At 36.0% G+C, this 19,653-nt stretch overlaps 1 protein-coding gene across 2 annotated transcripts in view; it reads left to right on the top strand.

The window, feature by feature from the left end:
* Positions 1-19,653, top strand: part of Pde10a (phosphodiesterase 10A) — a 340,101-nt gene that overhangs the window by 239,092 nt on the left and 81,356 nt on the right. Inside the window, exons 10-13 of one of the 2 annotated variants that reach the window (XM_012512701.2) lie at positions 1,274-1,325; positions 7,500-7,642; positions 9,975-10,067; positions 12,512-12,698. In XM_012512701.2, the coding sequence (XP_012368155.1) occupies positions 1,274-1,325; positions 7,500-7,642; positions 9,975-10,067; positions 12,512-12,698 (475 nt within the window). The remainder of the gene's footprint in view (positions 1-1,273; positions 1,326-7,499; positions 7,643-9,974; positions 10,068-12,511; positions 12,699-19,653) is intronic. The other variant, XM_023706496.1, reaches the window with a different exon arrangement.

The raw sequence follows: 19,653 nt of genomic DNA, 5'->3' as shown, positions 1-19,653 counted from the left end.
AATTCAAATATTTATAAAGTATTTATATTGGCTTGAAGATCCTGTAAATCATCATGGGGAAAAGATGTATCAAAATAAATGGAAGTCACTTCAGAAACAAACTTAAGTCCATTTCAGTTAAATAAATTGTTTAAAGCAAAAAAAAAAATAAAATAAAAAAAAAATAAAACCAATAACACAGTATTTTGGGGACGCATGATTATATTACTCCAAAGCACAAGGAAAGCCATTCACGTCTCTGACTGATGCATTTACTTACTTTGCAGGTGGTCCAAGGTCAGCCAAATACTTTATTCCCTCCTGTTTCTCCTCCAGTAAAAATTTATCTACATCACCATCCCCTTTATTTGGTGTATTTCTCAGTGTACAGTTGGTAAATTGTGTCCCAGGTCTCAGTAGCTTCAAGCTAAATTGTTTCTTAAATAAAAGTCGCCATTCATTGCTGTAAGTTATCATGGTTTTGAGAACACTTACATGAACCTAAAGTTAAATTGTTACACAGCTAGGAGCCCTGTATTGAGTACTTCTTTAAGTTTTTCCTTCCTATAGCTCTAAAATATTTACTTACCTTTCGTAATGATGGGAATATACTTTATGTATTCATTAGATCCTATTATTTGTAATTTGGTATTTCTCCCCAAATAAATTACAGTGCTTCCTCCTCTTTTTTCTTCTCACTGTTGAGGATCAAACCCAGGCATTCCTACTGAGTTACATCTGCGGCCTTTCTTTTATTTTTCATTTTTAGATTAGTCTTAGTAAGTTGCTAATTTGTCCATAAGGGGCTTGAATTTGCGATGTTCCTGCCTCAGCTTCCCAGGGTAGTGGGGTTATAGACTGGTACACCACGCCCAAGCTGCACTGCTTTCTCAGTGCAACTAATTCAACTTTCTCCAATTGTGAACAATAATTTATATTTTAACTATATTTATGAGATTTAGCAAATCGAAACATCTTCATTTCAGATCAGAGTTATTCATAGAAATATTAATATGGTAAAACCAGTTTTAGTTTTAGTTAACTACTACAACCTTTCTGTCCACGTACTTAGCATAATTATTGCAAGTATCCTTTGGAATCAGAGTCTTTAAGACAATAGTAAATTTTAATTTATTTCTTTAACATAATACTATTTCTACAAAAGGATGAGAATCAAAATAAACATATCTTCATGTTTATTTAAGTATAGACAGATCTAGAAAATGTGTGAAAAGTTTAATGTACTGGATCTCAATAAGAACACTCACACAATTTATGTTCCTTTTTTTTTCAGAACATATTTCGATAACATAGTCGCAATAGATTCCCTACTTGAACACATAATGGTAGGTCACCTTTTGTTTTAAAAGTGATTTTATGTAACCCTTAATTCATTATCCTAATATGTGTGACATTTTGTGCATATTAGACATAGTAGGTTCTTTTAAGTACACATCATGAAAATGTGGTACTTAGGAATACATTTTGATGTATTTGTCACTTTGATGGAAATTTACAGAGAAGTGGTTTGGGTGACATTTTACAAAATATCACAGTTTTTTTCTTTATTTAATGGAGAGCTGAGCTTTGAGAAGACTTTTAGCTCTTTTCTCTTGTTTTTACATATAGGTACCTTTTACATACAGGAAGCATTAGGGATTTCAGGTTGATTCTTTTTGATATTAAAACTCATTCTACTTAGTTTTAGTCTTAATTATTCCTCTATCCAAGCAGACACTCTGAGCCAAAGGCACAGAAAGCAGAGCCTCAGCTGTATTTCCTACGTTACTAATTTAACGTCCTGCACACTTCTCTCTGGAAGTGGCCTCTAGTCCTCACGGTGGCATGTAAGTGTGCCCCTCCCACGGTGATAGTTATGCCTGCTGTGCACCTTGGTAAAGCTCTTTTCCTTTCCCATTTTTATGGTGTTTTCAAAATACAGTAATCTTCAATAAGCAATTCCTTCATAAAGAGGTATTCTGATGTACACTGTTCTATTTTTCCTTGACAGTATAAATATAAATGTCAAGTATTATATGTACAGTGGCTTCTAGAGGCGGCATGCTTACTGGGAATAATCACACATTAATGCTAGAGTTTATTGATTTTAGGACATTCATTTTGTGATTGTTTATCTTTATGGTTTTACTTGAAAAAATAATTGTATGTTTAAGTAGCTTTTATGAAAAAATGTTAAGGAAATTGTAAAGCAGGGAATAGATTTAAGAATAAAAATATAAATATACAAAACACTCTATATCTTAAACTAGTGACACAAGAAGCATTTACTGGTTAGCTTTTTATTATTAATGTTTTAAAATAACTTATTTGAACTATAATTCATGTGCCATATAATCCACTATTCACTATATTCAGTATTATTGTATAATGTTGAACCATTTTACATAGCTGGTGTGAAACATATTTAGTTGTGATATATTTTTAACTCATGGATTAGTGGTAGTTTTTTTTTTTTTTCAACTTTTGCATCTGTCTTTTTTTTTTTTTTTTTTTGGCCGAACTGGGGATTGAACTCAGGGCCTTGCACTTGCCAGGCAAACGCTTACTCTACTGAGCCATCTCCCTGGCCCCCTGCATCTGTCTTAACTAAGATTGCTCAGCAGTTTTGTTTTGACATTGGTTAATATTGATACTGAATTATGTTACACTTGTAAAATGAGTTGAGAAATGTTCCATTCTTTTCTATGCCTAAAGCGGTTTAAATAATATATGAATTACTTACTACTTTGAAGTTTGGGGGCTGGGGAGATAGCTCAATACAATAAGCACTTGCCTGGCAAGCACAAGCACCTGAGTTCAATCCCAGGTTCCACCAAAAAAAAAAAAAAAAAAGTTTGGTATCAATTAGCTGTGAGTCTATTTGGATTTTATTAAGGTTTGAAACTCTGTTTTTCCTTCCAGTTTCACTGAGGGTGTTTGTCTCTTCTGGTTTCCTTTGACCCATTTCTTCTGTCATGTTTCGTGGCTATTTCTGATCAGTTCCTCTACCAGGTAGCAAATAGCTGGAGTGATGAAATGATGATCTTGAGACTGGACAGTCTGTTTTTGCTGAGCTTATAGGGTGACAGATGTGGATCAAGTACCGGGTGAATGTAAAATTGCCATCACACATAGGGCTTGGGTGTGGAGCAGGACATTATGCTGGGAAAGCTCCTGAGGAGGAGGTCTGCCCTCCTGGAGAAGTTGGGTCAGGCATTTTTGCTTCTGTCACTAACATCTGAGGATGCATGGAGGTGACGAACCAAGGCAGATGCAGGAAAAGTAGAGCAGTTTGTTGTGGTGTAGAAGACTATGGCGTGAGCCTGAGTGACAGCATTCACCTTAAGGCTGGAGGCCAGAGGGTACATGACCAGATTCAGGTTTTGAAAAGAGAGTGCTGGGTTAGACTAGGAAGCAAGAGAGGAATGAGGTTAGAATATCTGAGAGCCCTTCTCATATGATAAACAAGATTTCATTTTTCTAGATGAGCAACTCTGGGTTATCTCTAAATTCATGGTCAATTATTTCCTCCTCCACTGTGTTTCTCCTTCCCTGGCAAGCGCAAGCGCAGGGCCTGAGTTCAATCCCCGGTTCTGAAAGAAAAAAGAAAAAAAAAAAAAAAACCACAGTGTTTCTCAATGGGGTGATACTCAGGGTTTGGAGAAACAGTTTGTCCTTAACAAGATGGTCCTGTGCGTGGTAGTGATAGCACCCTTCACCCGAAGGACTGGGTGCCACGGGAGCCTTCTCTTTTCCTGCTTGATCGGGCATTGGCGCTCCACTTCTTTTCAGGTGCTCTGTGCCAGGTGGATCTACTGCTAGTTGAGAATCAGCAAATTCGACCTTCAGATTAATTTTGGTACATCTGTAGGTATTTCAGTATTCTTCTCCTTATCCAAACACGCCAACTAGCTTGAGAAAATAAAAGGGAGAATTTACAGGCTTGCTTCACTGCAAAGCCCTTAAATATTCAGGCTTTTATAATTATTGGAGAGGAGGACTCAGCTATATTTTCGGGGATGTGTGTGTGTTCCAGCCTCTGTTCAGTGTCCCCTGTGCAGGCTCCCCTCGCAGGCTGTCTCTCCCCATGTGGTGACGGCGTGCTCTACTAGCCTTGTGCTTCACTTTCAAGTGAAGTTTTCTAGCGAGATCAGTTATCATTCAGTGTCTGTTCTACACCTTACTTCACAAAACTTTTCTTCCTTGCTTTCTCACCTTCTTGCTGTCTCTTCATATTTTTTTGTTTTTGTTTTTTTAAGTTTTCCATGACATTTTTAATGTTAATACAATAGTTTCATTACATAGAGAGTAAGTCCATCCCCTTGTTGTTGATAAAATTTTATAAATAATTTCTATGAAATGTTTAGTATTTGATTTGAAATTAATCCATTATACCATGACTCCTACAGGTGCTTTTAATTCTTTAAACTTGGTAAAATTTTAAAATACAAAAAATAAGACAAGATACCCATATACCACAATCCAGAATTCATATATTTACTCACAGTGTTTAAGAGAAAGAGATATTGATATAAAAAGCTGAAGCCTATGAATGTTTATCACCAAGGCATATACATACATTAACTATTTTTTAAGTATCCTTTTTACATTTCATCTCTAATTTCTTAGAAATTATTTATTAACAAATTTTGTAGTTCCATTACTATGTTGGTGATGCTTTTTTAAAATCAGTCTTTCTTGGATCCCACATCTCCTTACTTCCTCAAATTAATGTTTACGTCTTCCTATGAGCGCATCTCCCATCCTAGAAGTTCAGCATAGTAAATTTCTGAGTACTGTGTGTTTCTGAACTATTGTATTTTGCCTTATGTGTGAATGCTAGATTGGCAAAGAACATTACCAAAATATGTCTAGGTATTTTTTTAAGTCCTTTTTCAGCATTGGAGGTAAATTTCAAATTGAAAATTTATTATCTGAGGAGAGTGAAAAGTACACAATGTTCAATCACCTTAAAGCAGAAGTCTTTCTTAGTACCTGCAATTACTTCTTGGGTTGTTTTCTATAGTTTTTTAAAAACTTGTTAATGTTATCAGCAAATAATAATACTTTTGTTGCTTCAGATATGTATACTTCACATCTCTTTTTTTGTCTAACTGCACATTAATGAATATCTGTCTTTTTTTTTTTTTGCGGAACCGGGATTTGAACTCAGGCCCTTGTGCTTGCCAGGGAAGTGCTTATTCCACTGAGCCATCTCCCCGGTCCCGTATTTTTAAGGTCATTTTATTAGCTTTAATGGAATGGTTCTGATATATTATTCATTTTATTATTTAGTATTATATAATTACTTTAAAAATATTAAGCTAGGGGGCTGGGGAGATGGCTCAGTGGAATAAGCACTTTCCTGGCAAGTGCAAGGGCCTGAGTTCAATCCCCGGTTCTGCCAAGAAAAAAAAAATTAAAAAAAAAAAAGCTCTATACAGATAGCAATTATTTTTTGTAATCCTGATGATTAAAGCCAAGGTCTTGTGCATACTAGGCGAGTGCTCTGCTGTATCAGGGCCTTCTTTTCCATTTTATTAAAGATTTTATCATGAATGGTAGCTGAATTTAGTCATATGACACTCACAACCAGAGATCATCACAGAACTTTATTTTATTGTCAGAATGAATTATAATAGACTTCATGGTACTAAACAGTTCTGAACAAAATACATTTTTAAATATTTTAATGTTTTTTTCATTTGCTACATTTAATGTTATCATTTTTGTTTACAATTTTACTTGTTTCCCAGGTAAACGGCCTATGACTTTTTTTTTTAAATAACTTGTCGGTTTTCAGTATTACTGACATAGCAGGATCATAAAAATTCTCTTTCTTTTTTTCTGTATTTAGGACAGAGTCTACAGGGTCTCACTACATAGATCAGACTCGTAGTGATTCTCCTGCTTTCAGTCTCCTAGGTGCTGGGATTATAGGCACACACCAACATGCAAAGTCTCAATTGCTGTCTCAGCACGCCCAGGGGCAGGGCTGGCACGGCACGCCAGGGATCGAACCCCGGCTGCTGCGCTCTGTCCTAAGAAGGCGCTTTAGTCTGCTGGCCAGCCCTCAAATAAATAAATATTTTAAAAAAGAGAAAGAAACTGAGGTTGTGATGCTGTGGACTTCGCACCTTCTCTTCCCACCCCTTACACACACACACACACACACACACACACACACACACACCATTCTGGGCACAGCCAGGTTTGCAGACTGAACGGTGCATACAGATCGCTAGCAACAGCAAAGCCCACCATGTAGACTGGCGATGGGAAGGTGCATGAAGTGCTCTGATACATTTCTATTGAATCTATAATTTAGTTTTACATGAGATTTTTTGTTTTCCCCTGGCCACAAAGAGGCTCATTTTCTGCTTGCATAGATTTTGTCTCCCATCCAAGTACTAACCAGGCCCGACCCTGCTTAGCTTCCGAGATCAGACGAGATCGGGCACATTCAGGGTGGTATGGCCGTAGATTGCATAGATTTTGTGATGGCTGTTTTACTCAGAGATTTAGGTCATTTTTCCCTAAGGAATAATTTCATGGTTAATGATCTGGAGAGGTCAAGTTGCCAAAATTCTCAATCCTTGTAAATACAGTATTTATGACATAACTATGGGTCCCAGCCCATTAAGGCCAGTGAGACATGGTAGGCACTAAAGAAATATTTATTGAAGGAAATACATGAACAGATGAATGATGAAATAAATACATTTTCCATTTAGAAATGGAAACACGTATTTGTTATACGCATGGGCAGGGCTGGGGAGATGGCTCAGTGGAATAAGTGCTTCTCTGGCAAGCACAAGGGCCTGAGTTCAATCCCCGGTTCCAGAAAAAAAAAAAAAAGCATGGGCAGTGGAGATAGCATGAGTTCAAATACCAGATGTACTGTTGTAAGAGGAAGCCAAGCTAGATTACTTCTCAGAACTTCGGTGTTCCTAATGTGTAACGTGAGGTTAAAATTTTTCCCTGACTCAAATTGTTATTATGAGAATTGAATAAATTAGTATATAGAAGTACATTAAGTGGCACAAGTTATATTTAATAATTGTTACAAGTTTCTAGACACTGTAGCAAATAAAATTCAGCTGGTGTGAATATCAAACTGTATTTCTTCTTAAGGCTTTTACAAATATTATTCACAGACATGAATTAATTAGAGTGAATGCTGGCTTTGTGCTGACAGAGGCTCAGACCCAGGCACCAGGAGAAGCCTCAGAAGTTCTAGAAGAGTCTCAGATGGCTCAGGTCTCTGAGGAAATCAGCATCCAGCTGGAGCTGAGGGGCACATGAGCTGTTTGTTCTTGTTGCTTTCTGGTAGTATTAGCATATAGCAAAAACTCACACACATAGAATATTTACCTATATGTTTGTTTATTTAAAGCACTAATTTGATTCTTAATGAAGGAATAGAGTAGCTGAAATTAATATCTAATTCATGATAAATTTCACCTGTGAGTTCTTTAGATTCCTCATTGGCTTACTCTTGTTTTGTCATTTGTCTTTAGATATATGCAAAAAACCTGGTGAATGCCGATCGTTGTGCACTTTTCCAGGTAGACCATAAGAACAAGGAGTTGTACTCAGATCTTTTTGATATTGGAGAGGAAAAGGAAGGAAAACCCGTCTTCAAGAAGACCAAGGAGATAAGGTACAGCTAGAGTGGAACTTCCTAGGCTCTGGTCACAGATGTGCAGGTGTTCTGTTACCCATTTTTCTGTGCCTATTCACAGGTATGCTGACAATACTTGTCATACTGTGATATCATTCCCACCAGGACCCGCCTCCTGAAGGTAGTACTTCTGGGAATGACATTGCAGTGCCAGCGAAACCACACCTAGGAAGCGTTAGCGTCACTCTTGGAAATGCCGTCTTCCGGAGGCGGTCCTTTTGGAAATCATGTTGGAAAAACTTACTAGTGCTCCCAGGTAGGTAAAGACACACTCCACCTGGAGTCTGCAGGCTTCTCCATGTTTAGGAGCAAGGACAAGCATAACCACTTTGGCCCACACCTCTTCCCAGCCTATGGGGCTGTGTCACCAAGTAGAGGACATTGATCTGGTGTGTTTAATGACGTAAACACATTTCTTAACTGGCCATTTGGTTAGTTTTATCAGTGTACATTTTTGTTGCATTTTGAATCTCAAGCCTTCTTTGACCTGTGAGTGGGAGCACTTGTCACTTACATGAATAAATTATAGTTCATTTGTTGGTGGAGGTGTGGTGGCCTGGAAACCTGCAGGGAGCACTGTCATGTACTTCAGAATCAAGACTAAGGTGCTGGGGCTGGAAGCTCCTCCACACATTGGCAGGAGGTTTCTGTTATGCTGGCATTTCTTTTCTTCATGTGTCTGCTGTGCCAACTCGAATACATAATGCTATAAAGTTCTCTAGTGAGTTACTCTTCCTTATTGAGGATTGCTGCTCATTTGGTCAGTCTGGCATAGAAACTGTTGTCCTCAAAGAACAAGCTGTGGCCTACAAGGTGTTCCCCGCTGCTGCTGAGCACCTCTGCTTCCATCTCTAGAATGATAGACCCAATTCTTCCACAGTCACCCAAGTCTGACTTACAAGCTGTATATATGTGTTTTAAAAATTTTTTGTTTTTTACAATTTAGATCTCTGTATTGTCAGTCTGAATACATTCACTTAGCTAAAATCATGTCTCTTGCTTAAAGTTTTGAGTGTTACTTAACTATTCTGGTATTGATCTCATTTTGGAAATAGTAACTTATAGCCTGTGCTTCTAAGTACAGGAAATCAGAAGAATTTGCTTACTGCTTAACCGTAACATGGCTGGCGGATGCCAGACACTGACATGGGCGAATGTCTCTTCATTATGGGCTGCCCCTCACCTCAGAGGGAAAACCACAGAGAACTTGGGGAAGGAATAGTTCACACAGCTTTCAGACCAATACAATAGCACACATCACCGAATGGATTTTATCCTTGCTTCAGGGACTCTAATGTGTTGTGTTCATGCTGTTTAAAATACAAGAAAACTGAGAAGATGACCTTTGTTTTTCTACAATGCTTGCTTCACCTTTTGGTGTTTTAATTCTATTTTATGTCCGTTCTGAGTTTTCTTGATATTCCTTGGGTGAAGCTTTATTTCCATAATGACTATTTCCTGTAATGTTGAAAATATAATGTGAAAATTACTTTCGAACTCTTGAAAATATGGATATTGGCAATTTTAGATATGTTTTTAAATTAAATTTTAAATGAGTATATGTGTGATGATGATGAAATTAATAAAAATGTGAAGTATTTGTGTGAAAGTATAATTTTAAAAGAAAATATTGATATTAGTATAAAAATAGAATTATATGCAGCTAATGCTTATATATTGATTGTTTTAAAATTTAATAAATTAGATAAGCAAAAATACTTCCATAATATCTGTATTTAGTACTTGGATGGGAAACAACATAAAATTTAAATCCTGTACATTTCCACATACATAATCTATGAGTCTGATACGTACATAATCTATGAGTTTGATGATATGTATAGTGGAAATTACAGTGGTATAGACATGCATTTTAATTTTTATTGATCCAATACTATTTTGATAATATTGGCAAGTTGGTGAATTTATATGCCACTCAGCTCACATCTCTCTGAGAAACTACTAAGAAAATATATTTTGAAGGACATTGTAAACTACAAGGTACTTTGCAAATATGAGGAAGTATTAGTAATTAGTGCTGGAGATCACTAATTTTTCATTTTTAATTTTTGATACAATTGTATTCCAGCGTGTTGTAAATTACATCTTAAAACAAGGTTCTAAAATGATAACTGTGTGCTTTACTTTGATATATTTTATAAGATGATTTAGAATGTATAAATATAAAGCTAATAAGTGCATACAAAATAAAGCATGGCTTTTTGTTCAATATTTGATAGTAAAGAAATATTTCAGAATTATTCTAGTGTCAGTATTTTAATTAGCATGTCTCTCTCTTTTATATATGCAGATTTTCTATTGAGAAAGGAATTGCTGGTCAAGTGGCAAGAACAGGAGAAGTCCTGAACATCCCGGATGCCTATGCAGATCCACGCTTCAACAGGTGAGAAGGTGGCCTACTGCTGCAGCGTCTCCAGGCCGACCCTTCAGGAAAGCGTCCTCTGGACGGCCCCAGGTCCTCAGACCTCAACTCAGCTTTTTTCCTTTTCGCTTTTGTTTGTTTGCTTGTTTTGTTTTTCTCTGAGCCCACCTGATTATAAGCAGCCATTATATTCAGATAGTATATAAAATGAAATATTCTAAGCTATGATTATGTAATAATGTGCAGCTACAGATGTTTAAATTATAAAAACAGCTAAAAGGAATTTTGACTAGTGGCCATAGCATGATTCTTCATTCTGATGTTAGCATTTTGTTTTGCCATATTCTCTATCAAATCACATGCTAGAAGCTGCCACATAATGGTGAGAGAGTTATATACTTTTCATATTGACAAGTTTGATTTTGAATTATAGTTCTGATATTTGTCAATATAAGAGTGGATTGGGGTGTGTTACATAACCTGAGATTCAGTTTCCTCATATTTATACTGGGTATGATAGTAGCTACTTTATAGTGTTTTTAAGATTACATTTAATATCATAAAAGATTTGGAAACCTGACACCAAGTGGGAACTCATTAAGCCATAGCATTCATTGGATATTATTAAAGTAAAACATGTCGATGGCTTATAAAGATTTGTTTTCTTTTGACTTTGTTTGGAGAACTAGAGGCTATACAAACTAGTTTTAATAAATCTGAAGAAATGTCACTTCTCAGAATGGATGCTATGATTGTTAATGACTAATATTTCAGATATTTTGATAATAATAATTGTCACAAGTATTTTTTAAAGAGATAAATACTATCTAGAAGCAACTGAAAGTTTTTTTGTGCAATCAATGACTATCAAATATAACTAATTCACATATATGTGAGTATAGTTACATTCTAGCAGTATATTTTATGTATAAATTGAGAATATTACTAAAAATCTTATTTTTCCACAAAACAAACTTATAATTTGACTGCTTTAGTATGGAAAATCTTCACATAAAAGTTTTTGAGTGTTGGACTATATTAAGAAAATGAAGGCCAGATCTTGCTTTCTGCCTTCCTAAGCTCCAAAACTAGGAAAAGTAAGTGTTTAAACATCACCAGCCCACCCTGCCCCACTTAATGGTATTTTGTTATAGGAGCCACAGTTAAGACATTGAATGGCAGGGCTTGGCGCATGCTTGTAAACCCAGTGCTGGGGAGGCTGAAAACAGGAGGATCATTACGAGTCCAAGCTGCATAGTGAGACCCTGTAATACATAAATTAATAATAATAATAATAATATCTCAATTTAATGAAAATACCAGGTGAGTTTAACAGTCACTTCACAAAAGAAATTGTATTATGATCAGTAACACATTGCCAGTGGGGCTATGATCCTGTGTCTTGCTTCCAGGGGGCTTGAACCACTGGTAGTTCATGCATGACTGACCTGCATGACTGTACCACTTTGACCACAAGTGATACAAGCCACATGATGGGAAAAGAGTTGTGCCTTTGCTGGAAAATTTAAACATACACTTATTGAACAGCCCATGAGTCATCTCTGATCCTTGGAGGGCTTGCAATAACAATGGCACTAAAACATTTGTCCACACAAGACTTCCATACAGCTCTTCAAAGGGTATAATTCATAATTGCCAGCAACTTGGTATTCATACATAATATAACCTATTACCTGGTGAACAAAATTAAGAAAGGACCAAAGGGCCAAGATGCAGTGGTGTGCATGGGTCTCTAGCAAGGTGCTGGAAATGGGTGAGCTGAGCACTGAGTTCTGCACGGAATGGCCACACATTTGGTCATATGACTGCTTCTGAGGACCTCAGTCTGGTTCACAAAAGCATTTCCTCTGATCAGGAGTCAGCAGAACATTGCTATTGAGGACAAAGTAGTAAATATAAGGGGATCTACAGGCTAGAAGGTCTTTTTTTACATGGACAATTCCTAAATGAATGGTATGGCTGTGTTTTATAGGACAGGAATGGAGTGATTTGGCCAAAGGAATGTAATTTCCTGATCCTTACCCTCAATTTTTATCATAATACCCATTTGAGTTGGTTTCATAAATTACCTCTTGCACAAATATGGCCAAGTTGAAAGGAATTTATGACTTTACTACACTTATTATAGTTTTTCTTTGAGTTCATCTTATCTGCTTAGCAGTGCTGGACACCAAAAGCCCAACTCTAAATCAGAAGCCATGTATAAAGACTACTTTTAAAAAAACTGTTAACAATTGAATAACAATTGAGTTAGAATATTTTTAAAAGGTTCTAATAAAATACTTTTAGCTATTACATTATACCTGATTTTAGAACCTAGTAATACAATTATAGGTATATGTAATACATATACATACTTGGAGATTTATGATAGAATGCAATATTATTTTCTTTGCACTGCTTTTTCCTCCTGGTAATTGCTTTATTTCTTCATGTTCCCTCAGAGAAGTGGATCTGTACACCGGCTACACCACCAGGAATATCCTGTGCATGCCTATTGTGAGCAGAGGAAGTGTCATTGGTGTGGTGCAGATGGTAAACAAAATCAGTGGCAGTGCCTTCTCCAAAACAGATGAGAACAACTTCAAGATGTTCGCTGTCTTCTGTGCCCTGGCCTTACACTGTGCTAATGTAAGTACCCATTTTTGAATACCTTTTTACTGCTCAATATTTATAGCCTTTTTTTTTTTTTTTTTACACACTAGGTGCAGTTGGGGCTGGAGAGATGGCTCAGTGGTCTAAAGCACCTACTTGGAACAAGCTTGGCAAAGCACAGGGACCGCGGTTCAATCCCCCAGCACCACATGCCAGCCAGCCCTGCCCCCTGGTGGGCTGAGCTGGCCACACACACACACACACACACACACACACACACACACAATAAATGTTAAAAATAAAATAAAAAAAAAACAAACTAGGTGCAGTGACAGCTGGTAGTACATATGTTAAGAAATGCTTTAATATACTTTGAAAGAAAAAAAAACCTCCTGAGATTTTGCATTTATTTCCAGGTGTGAATTTGTTTTAAAAAATGAAAATTAATGTATATGTAAATTTTTGTGTCAGCCTTATATTTTTTGTATCTACTGAGATGAGTAATGAAAATGTTATGTAAAACTTTATTATGTGTTGCATTTGAGAATCTGGCAAAGATGATAGAAATAACTCTTATTTTCATAGCGACTAGGAAGTTTTGCTTATTGGGAAAAGTGAGAAACTGTTTAGGACATGTGTCAGACCCACTGAACGTGAGCATGCTCGGCCCTCAGCAGGCCTGTCTGCCACAGGAGAAGGAAACAAGGTTGAATTTGTATTGTAAGGTCTCCTTTTTAAAAGAATGGAGTTTATGATTTTTCTCTCATATTGTTATGTTTTAAGTTAGATTGGAGATTTTTATGGAAATAAACTCTAGTAATCTTTTAAGGGCATTATTGAAATTTGGAAAATTAAGTAATGTCTTTATAAAACTAAGCCTACGTAATGGTAGTTACTGCTTTAGTAACTTAGAGAAATTGCTTTTATGGGAATAAGACTGAGTTCTGTAGTCACAGTCACCTAACTACTGGAAGCAGCTGAGAAATAACAAGGAACAAAAATTGTGAAAATAATTAGTAATAAAGGAAACCATTTTAATCCAGCTCATGCTCTTTTGTAGGAGCACCTGTCCGTTCTGCACACACTGTCATGCTGCCTTCTGAGGGACAGTGTTAGGAAGCTCGCCAGAAAGAAGCCACTAGGAGCAGTGTTGCTTCACACATGCTAGCATCCTCACAAAAATGGGAGCACTTTATGTTTCCTAATTAGTTTGAAAGTTGCAAAGGATGTAAATTTTTTTTTTTTCAATACCAGGGATTGAACTCAGGACCATGTGCTTGCCAAGCAAGCACTTATTCTACTGAGCTATCTCCCCAGCCCCAGGATGTGATTTTTTTAGTACCTTCTAAATATTGAGTCTTCATTGTTTTATTTATTTTTCACCACAAATTGCCTTTATTTTTGTTTTTTTCTGTTTTTTAAAATTAATTTTACTGAGAAACAAATGGCAATGAGACAGTTTCAAAACAGATTAGTAGGACAGTTACAATAATTAATACATTGCATATTGTTGTCTTCATAGTAGTTATTCATAGTACAAGATGCAGACATGATATCCTGTCCAACACTATAAGTACAAATCTTTCTTCTCATTGAATTGAAAGTAGCTATATATCTATCCTAAGTGTTTTGAATATACAGATACAAAATGGTCCTTCATTTATATCCCCCTTTTTGTATAGTTTCATCAGAGATGGGTATTCCACTGCCATTTAAATATTATAGGTGCATGAATTCAGCAAAACAATCCAATGTAATCTAGTAGTCCATAATAGTAGTGGGTTATGCGTGGGACTGACAATGTCAGAAGTTGTTGACTTGAGCCTTTTACAGCTCAGCATATTAATATGGCTTTACTTTTTGTACCTTGTTTTTATACTTTTCTACTGGATGGTTAAGACCAAGATAAAGCAAGACCTATATAACAAGAAATGTAACTTCAGTATCTAACAAGATCAGTCAAATCCCCACAGGATTTACCCTCAAACCCTGTACCACAGTTTGTAGATCCTTTGTGAGTGTCAGCCCTGTAGATGAGTCACAGCCATTGCTTGACCAATTTGCTCTCTGTGAAAGCCTAAGAGATTGTTTTCTCTCCATGTGACTCTCCTTAGTCACACTCTACATCATCGATCACTTTCCTCTGTGGCCTCATAATCTCCTTGATCAGAAAATTTGGGACACCACAGAGTTATAGGATGTTACAGTACAAGTTCTCCTGTGTCCTGAGTCCTCACTGACCTTGAATGGCTATGGCCAAAATGTTGGCTGTCCTTGCACCCCCTTCTTTTTCTCTAATTTTGGGTCTGCAAACTTAAGTTGTTAACCCTCCAAAAGAGGCTAATGGTATTATTACCCTATAACATAGACAGTTGAGCTTAACTTCACTATCTGTCTGAATATCAAACATCTTAGACAGCATGGAACAGGCATTTTCCATCAAGTATTGATATGTTAAACTTTAAATCCCTACAGAATGTATAGAAAAAAATAAAATATTTAAAATAGGAATAAACAATTACCTATTTTTACACAGAATTTTAAAAATATGATCATTTACAGCATTGTAATAGGGCAGTCCTATGATATTTTTTCTTGTCTCTAGTTTTCATTCATTACCCTTTTTTAAAAAACAGACATTTACTTGAAAGACAGTATAGCAGTAATTGATATGACATGAGAAGCAGTATTATTTAGAAGACCAGAATGACAGGCATTCCAAGCCTGGCCCTAGTATTACACATTGCTATCTTCAGTACAGTTGCTTAGTTCACAGGTATCAGCATACACAGTTAGTCAGGGTGAGAATCCTACTGATTAACTGCTAGTTTCAAAAGCCTGCTGAAGATTCTCAGGATCATTGCCTTAACCATCTTGTGTCTTCATTGTTTTAAAAGTAGCCTAATACTAAAGCAACTTGATAATTTTTATAGTACTTTTGAAAGTACATAACCAGATCTTGTGATTGAAAAATTTATCATTGTTCATTTTTTTTCTGAATATGTATATCTGTTATTTCACACATGGTTATTTTAATTTTATGCTTTAAAGTATTTTATTAATTATCCTAACAAAGTTATAAAACAAGCATGTATAGTAAGTGTTAAAAATTCATTAAGGTTTGTGGAGATATTATAGATATTATCAATGTGGTATGTGATCAAAGCAACCTAATTATATCACAAAATTTTTATAATTTTGAATAATAAAAATTAAAAACATTGAAAATGATTTTTAATGAGAAAATTGTGTCTCCAAACAGTAGGTAATATATCAATGTTCATAATTTTATTTACAGTTCACATGAAGCTAAGTTTAGCCTAATTTTTTATACTTTTTATCTTAAAATAATATTACACCAAAAGCAATGTTGCAAAAATAGTATAAAGAATTCTTTAACACCTTTACCTATGTTCCCTAGATGTTTTGCTTTGATGAGCTTTGTTTTATACCAGATGACTTTCTCCAATCTACCTGTTTTCTATAAAAAGTCTCATATAATGTTTCAGCTTATAGTTTCTAAAACCAGAGACATTATTTTTCTATTGCATAATGAAAACATCAAAACCTATGTATTGGTGCTATGTTTGTATACTTGGACTGCTGTAATAAACACCAGGCTGAATGGCTTTAAACAATAGACAGTCACTGTGTTGGAGGCTGGTGGTCCAAGGTCAAGATATGGTAAGGGTTGGTTTCTCCTGAAGGCTTTTGCCTGGGATTGCCCAGGGCTTCCTTCTCCATGTGGCCTTAGTTGGTTTTTCCCCTGTATGTATGCTTGTCTGCAACCTAGTGTTCCTTCCTTTTGAATAGTTTCTTTGCCTTTCATAATATCTATTATACCTTTTGGATTTACTCTTTCAGGTATTGACACTAGGGAGACAATGTGATGTTTCCATGTGTGGATCTGACTTATTTCACTTATGAATATGGTTTTTAGTGGATTCTCAGAGCCTTAATCTCTTGAGTACTTTGGTGTCATAACCACTAGGAAAAGGGCCAAGACCTGAACTCTCATACTATGACACTTGTATTTTAAGCAAGTCTGCTTTAATACCTTGGGCATTTATAATCGCAAAAAGCTTCTGGGGTGCCTTGTCCCTAACAGCTGAAAAATCTACAGCTTTCTTCTTTTCCTTGAAGGTCTGTTTCTTCCCTAAGAAAGTACATGAATATTTATTATGGTCATTTTACTTAGTTTTGTGGGGGTTTTGTTTTTGCTTTATTTTACACACTAACTCAAAGAGAATATTCAAAATGTATAGAAGTTATTAAAAAGCTTCATGCACTATGAAGTGCCCTTTGGTTTTTGGCTATGATAAAGTTAAAGTAGGGTTATTGATTCTAGGAAATTCAAAATAATTCTACTCTTGAGCAGCTTATGTCCATAACAGGTACATGGAAACCAACATTACAATTGCTTCTTCTATGCACATAATAAAGTAATGGCTTCTTTTATTATTGTTAGACTGAGGGGCCCGGGTTAAGGGCCCTAAGAGGCAGGACACATGGCAGGACATAGATATTCACTATGTCTTTAGTTTACTTTATTTCATCTTTAGATGCATTAAATTACAATGTACTTATTGAATTAAAGAGGCATGTGTCTGATTGGCAACATCACCGTTAAATTTGCTGAATTAACTAATAATTGGAAGTGCCATCAATGGAAAAGAGTCATTTGAAAACACTGAGTTTTTCAAAACCAAAAGTGCCAATTTACTTAAATACATTATGACTTAAAGAAACATTTGAAGGGCTGGAGAAATGGCTCAGTAGAATAAGTGCTTGCCTAGCAAGCGTAAGGGCCTGAGTTCAGTCCCCAGTTCCGCAAAAAAAAAAAAAAGAAAGAAACATTTGACATGATGCAAGACGCTAACAGGACAATAATATCTCTTAAATTTCTGGCCTGAAAAGAGTAATTCTGCAGAACAGAGTTGCTCTCTGTGCATTTCTGACAGGACTATATCTAATAATCTAATATTAAAGAGACATGGGAAAAATCACTGTTGAGATGAAACCAGTTGGCTACGGACAAACTTAGTAAGTGGTTCAACTTTTATTAATTCTTGAATTCAAAAACACATATTATCTTTTCTACATCAGATGGCAGATTTAGAGATCACTATAAGAACCACTCCTATTAATATAATGCTTTACTGATGTCTTATTTTGATATTTACATATAAAAGTTTAATCTCACAACAAGACTGTGAGTGAAGTTATTTTCTCTGCTTTACAAAAGAAAAATCAGACACACACAGTTTCAACAATTCACTTAAGGTTACATTGCAAGTATGTGACAGAGCCAAGGTTAAATGTGAACTGGCTGTGGAACTCCCCAGCCTTTCATTCAACATCGTTCTTTCCTAAGGTTGCTTAAAGGAGATAAATATTGAGATGTATGGGTTTTTTAAAAATCTATTTATTTATTTGGTACAGGGTGTGGCTACACAGCTAGGACTTGTAGTGATCCTCTTGTCCCAGCCTCCCCAGCACTGGGATTACAGGCATGTGCTGCCATGCTCGGTTTGAGTGGCTGGCTCTGTGTGCCCTTGTTATGGGGCCAGCATGGCATGCTGTACCAGGGATCAAACCTTGCACTTGCCAGGCAGGCACTTAGACCACCAAACTATCTTCCCAGCCCCAAGATGTGTTTTTAAACTTGGTATGTAGGGTAGAGTGTCAGTAGGGCACTCCACAGATCCAGAACCCATGGATCCTATAGAGTGATGGATGAGGGACAGTAGATACTAGGGGAATTGCTTCACGTGATTATGGTAGCTGAAGAGTCCCACACGGTAGTCAGAGGTTGAACTTGTGCAGTCAGGAAGGAGTGTGATTCAGTTCCAACCTCTCCCGAAAGGGAAGCTGATAGTATTTAACTCTCAGTATGAGGCCAACCACCCGAGAGCTAAAGAGACTGTGACTGAATAATGGAGTCCAAAGGCTCCCAATCCTACAGTTTTGATACTACCTACAAAAATAAACATCTTCTAGCTCCAGAAGAAAGAAGGATTTCACCTCCTTTCTGCCCTTTTGTTTTATCTGGGCTTCAACCAGTAGCATGGTGCCTGCCGTCATCGGTCAAGAGTGGGTCTTCTCTGTTGCCAGCGGCAGTTTCCTCCAGGCACCCTGACAAAAGTATCTAGAAATAACGATTTATTAGTTCACAGTGAACTCCTTCAGCTAACTGTAAAATAAATTCTCTCCTAGAAAAACTGTGGAAAAGGATATTGGATAAGATTTGCAGTCATTAGTCAGATACGTTTACCAACTTTGCTCAGAGACAAAATACCCACTTTGTCATGGGAAACTAAATCTCGGTAAGGGAAGAGATGTGCAACACAGGAGATTTCTGACAACTCCACCCATGTGTTTGCTATCAAGAAAATGAAGTTTCTTTAATATCATTCGCTTAAGAATATTAAAGATGTCAGTTTTTATATTTTCCCCTATACTAAGTAGAATATTACTCACTTTCTGAGATGCTACAGATTTTGTAAGGAAGGTAAATGATCAACAGAATTTACTATAATTCAGTAATGCTTGTAATTCAGTGTAATTTTATAGCAAAGTTGCTAATAAAAGTAACTATATTACATAGAAAAATAACATGTTTATAACAACCATTAATACTGCTAAGTCCTTATGTGGTAAGAAGTATACTCAGTGCTCTGGATGGATAATTTCATGTAATTTTTACAAAAATTCTATAAGGCAGTTATTCCTCTTACAGTTACTTTATAAGCTTGAAAACGGTAATTAGAATGAATTTCATTTTATTTATGATTTGCACTTATAAATGTATAACAAAGTTTTAAAGTATACACTTTTTAAATTTTATTTTATTTTATAATTAGTGTAGGTCAGTTAATAGTAATTACAAAAAAGTTACGTAGTTTTGCTTTATGAAGAAAATTACTAGGTTTTTTTTTTTAAATTTTTTTATTTATGTGTGTGTGTGTGTGTGTGTGTGTGTGTGTGTGTG

The sequence above is a fragment of the Octodon degus genome, unplaced genomic scaffold (genome assembly GCF_000260255.1).
Source record: "Octodon degus isolate 3935 unplaced genomic scaffold, OctDeg1.0 scaffold00261, whole genome shotgun sequence".
In the NCBI taxonomy this organism is placed as follows: Eukaryota; Metazoa; Chordata; class Mammalia; order Rodentia; family Octodontidae; genus Octodon; species Octodon degus.
Note: the sequence above shows the minus strand (reverse complement) of the source record. Positions and strands in the feature narration are given on the sequence as shown.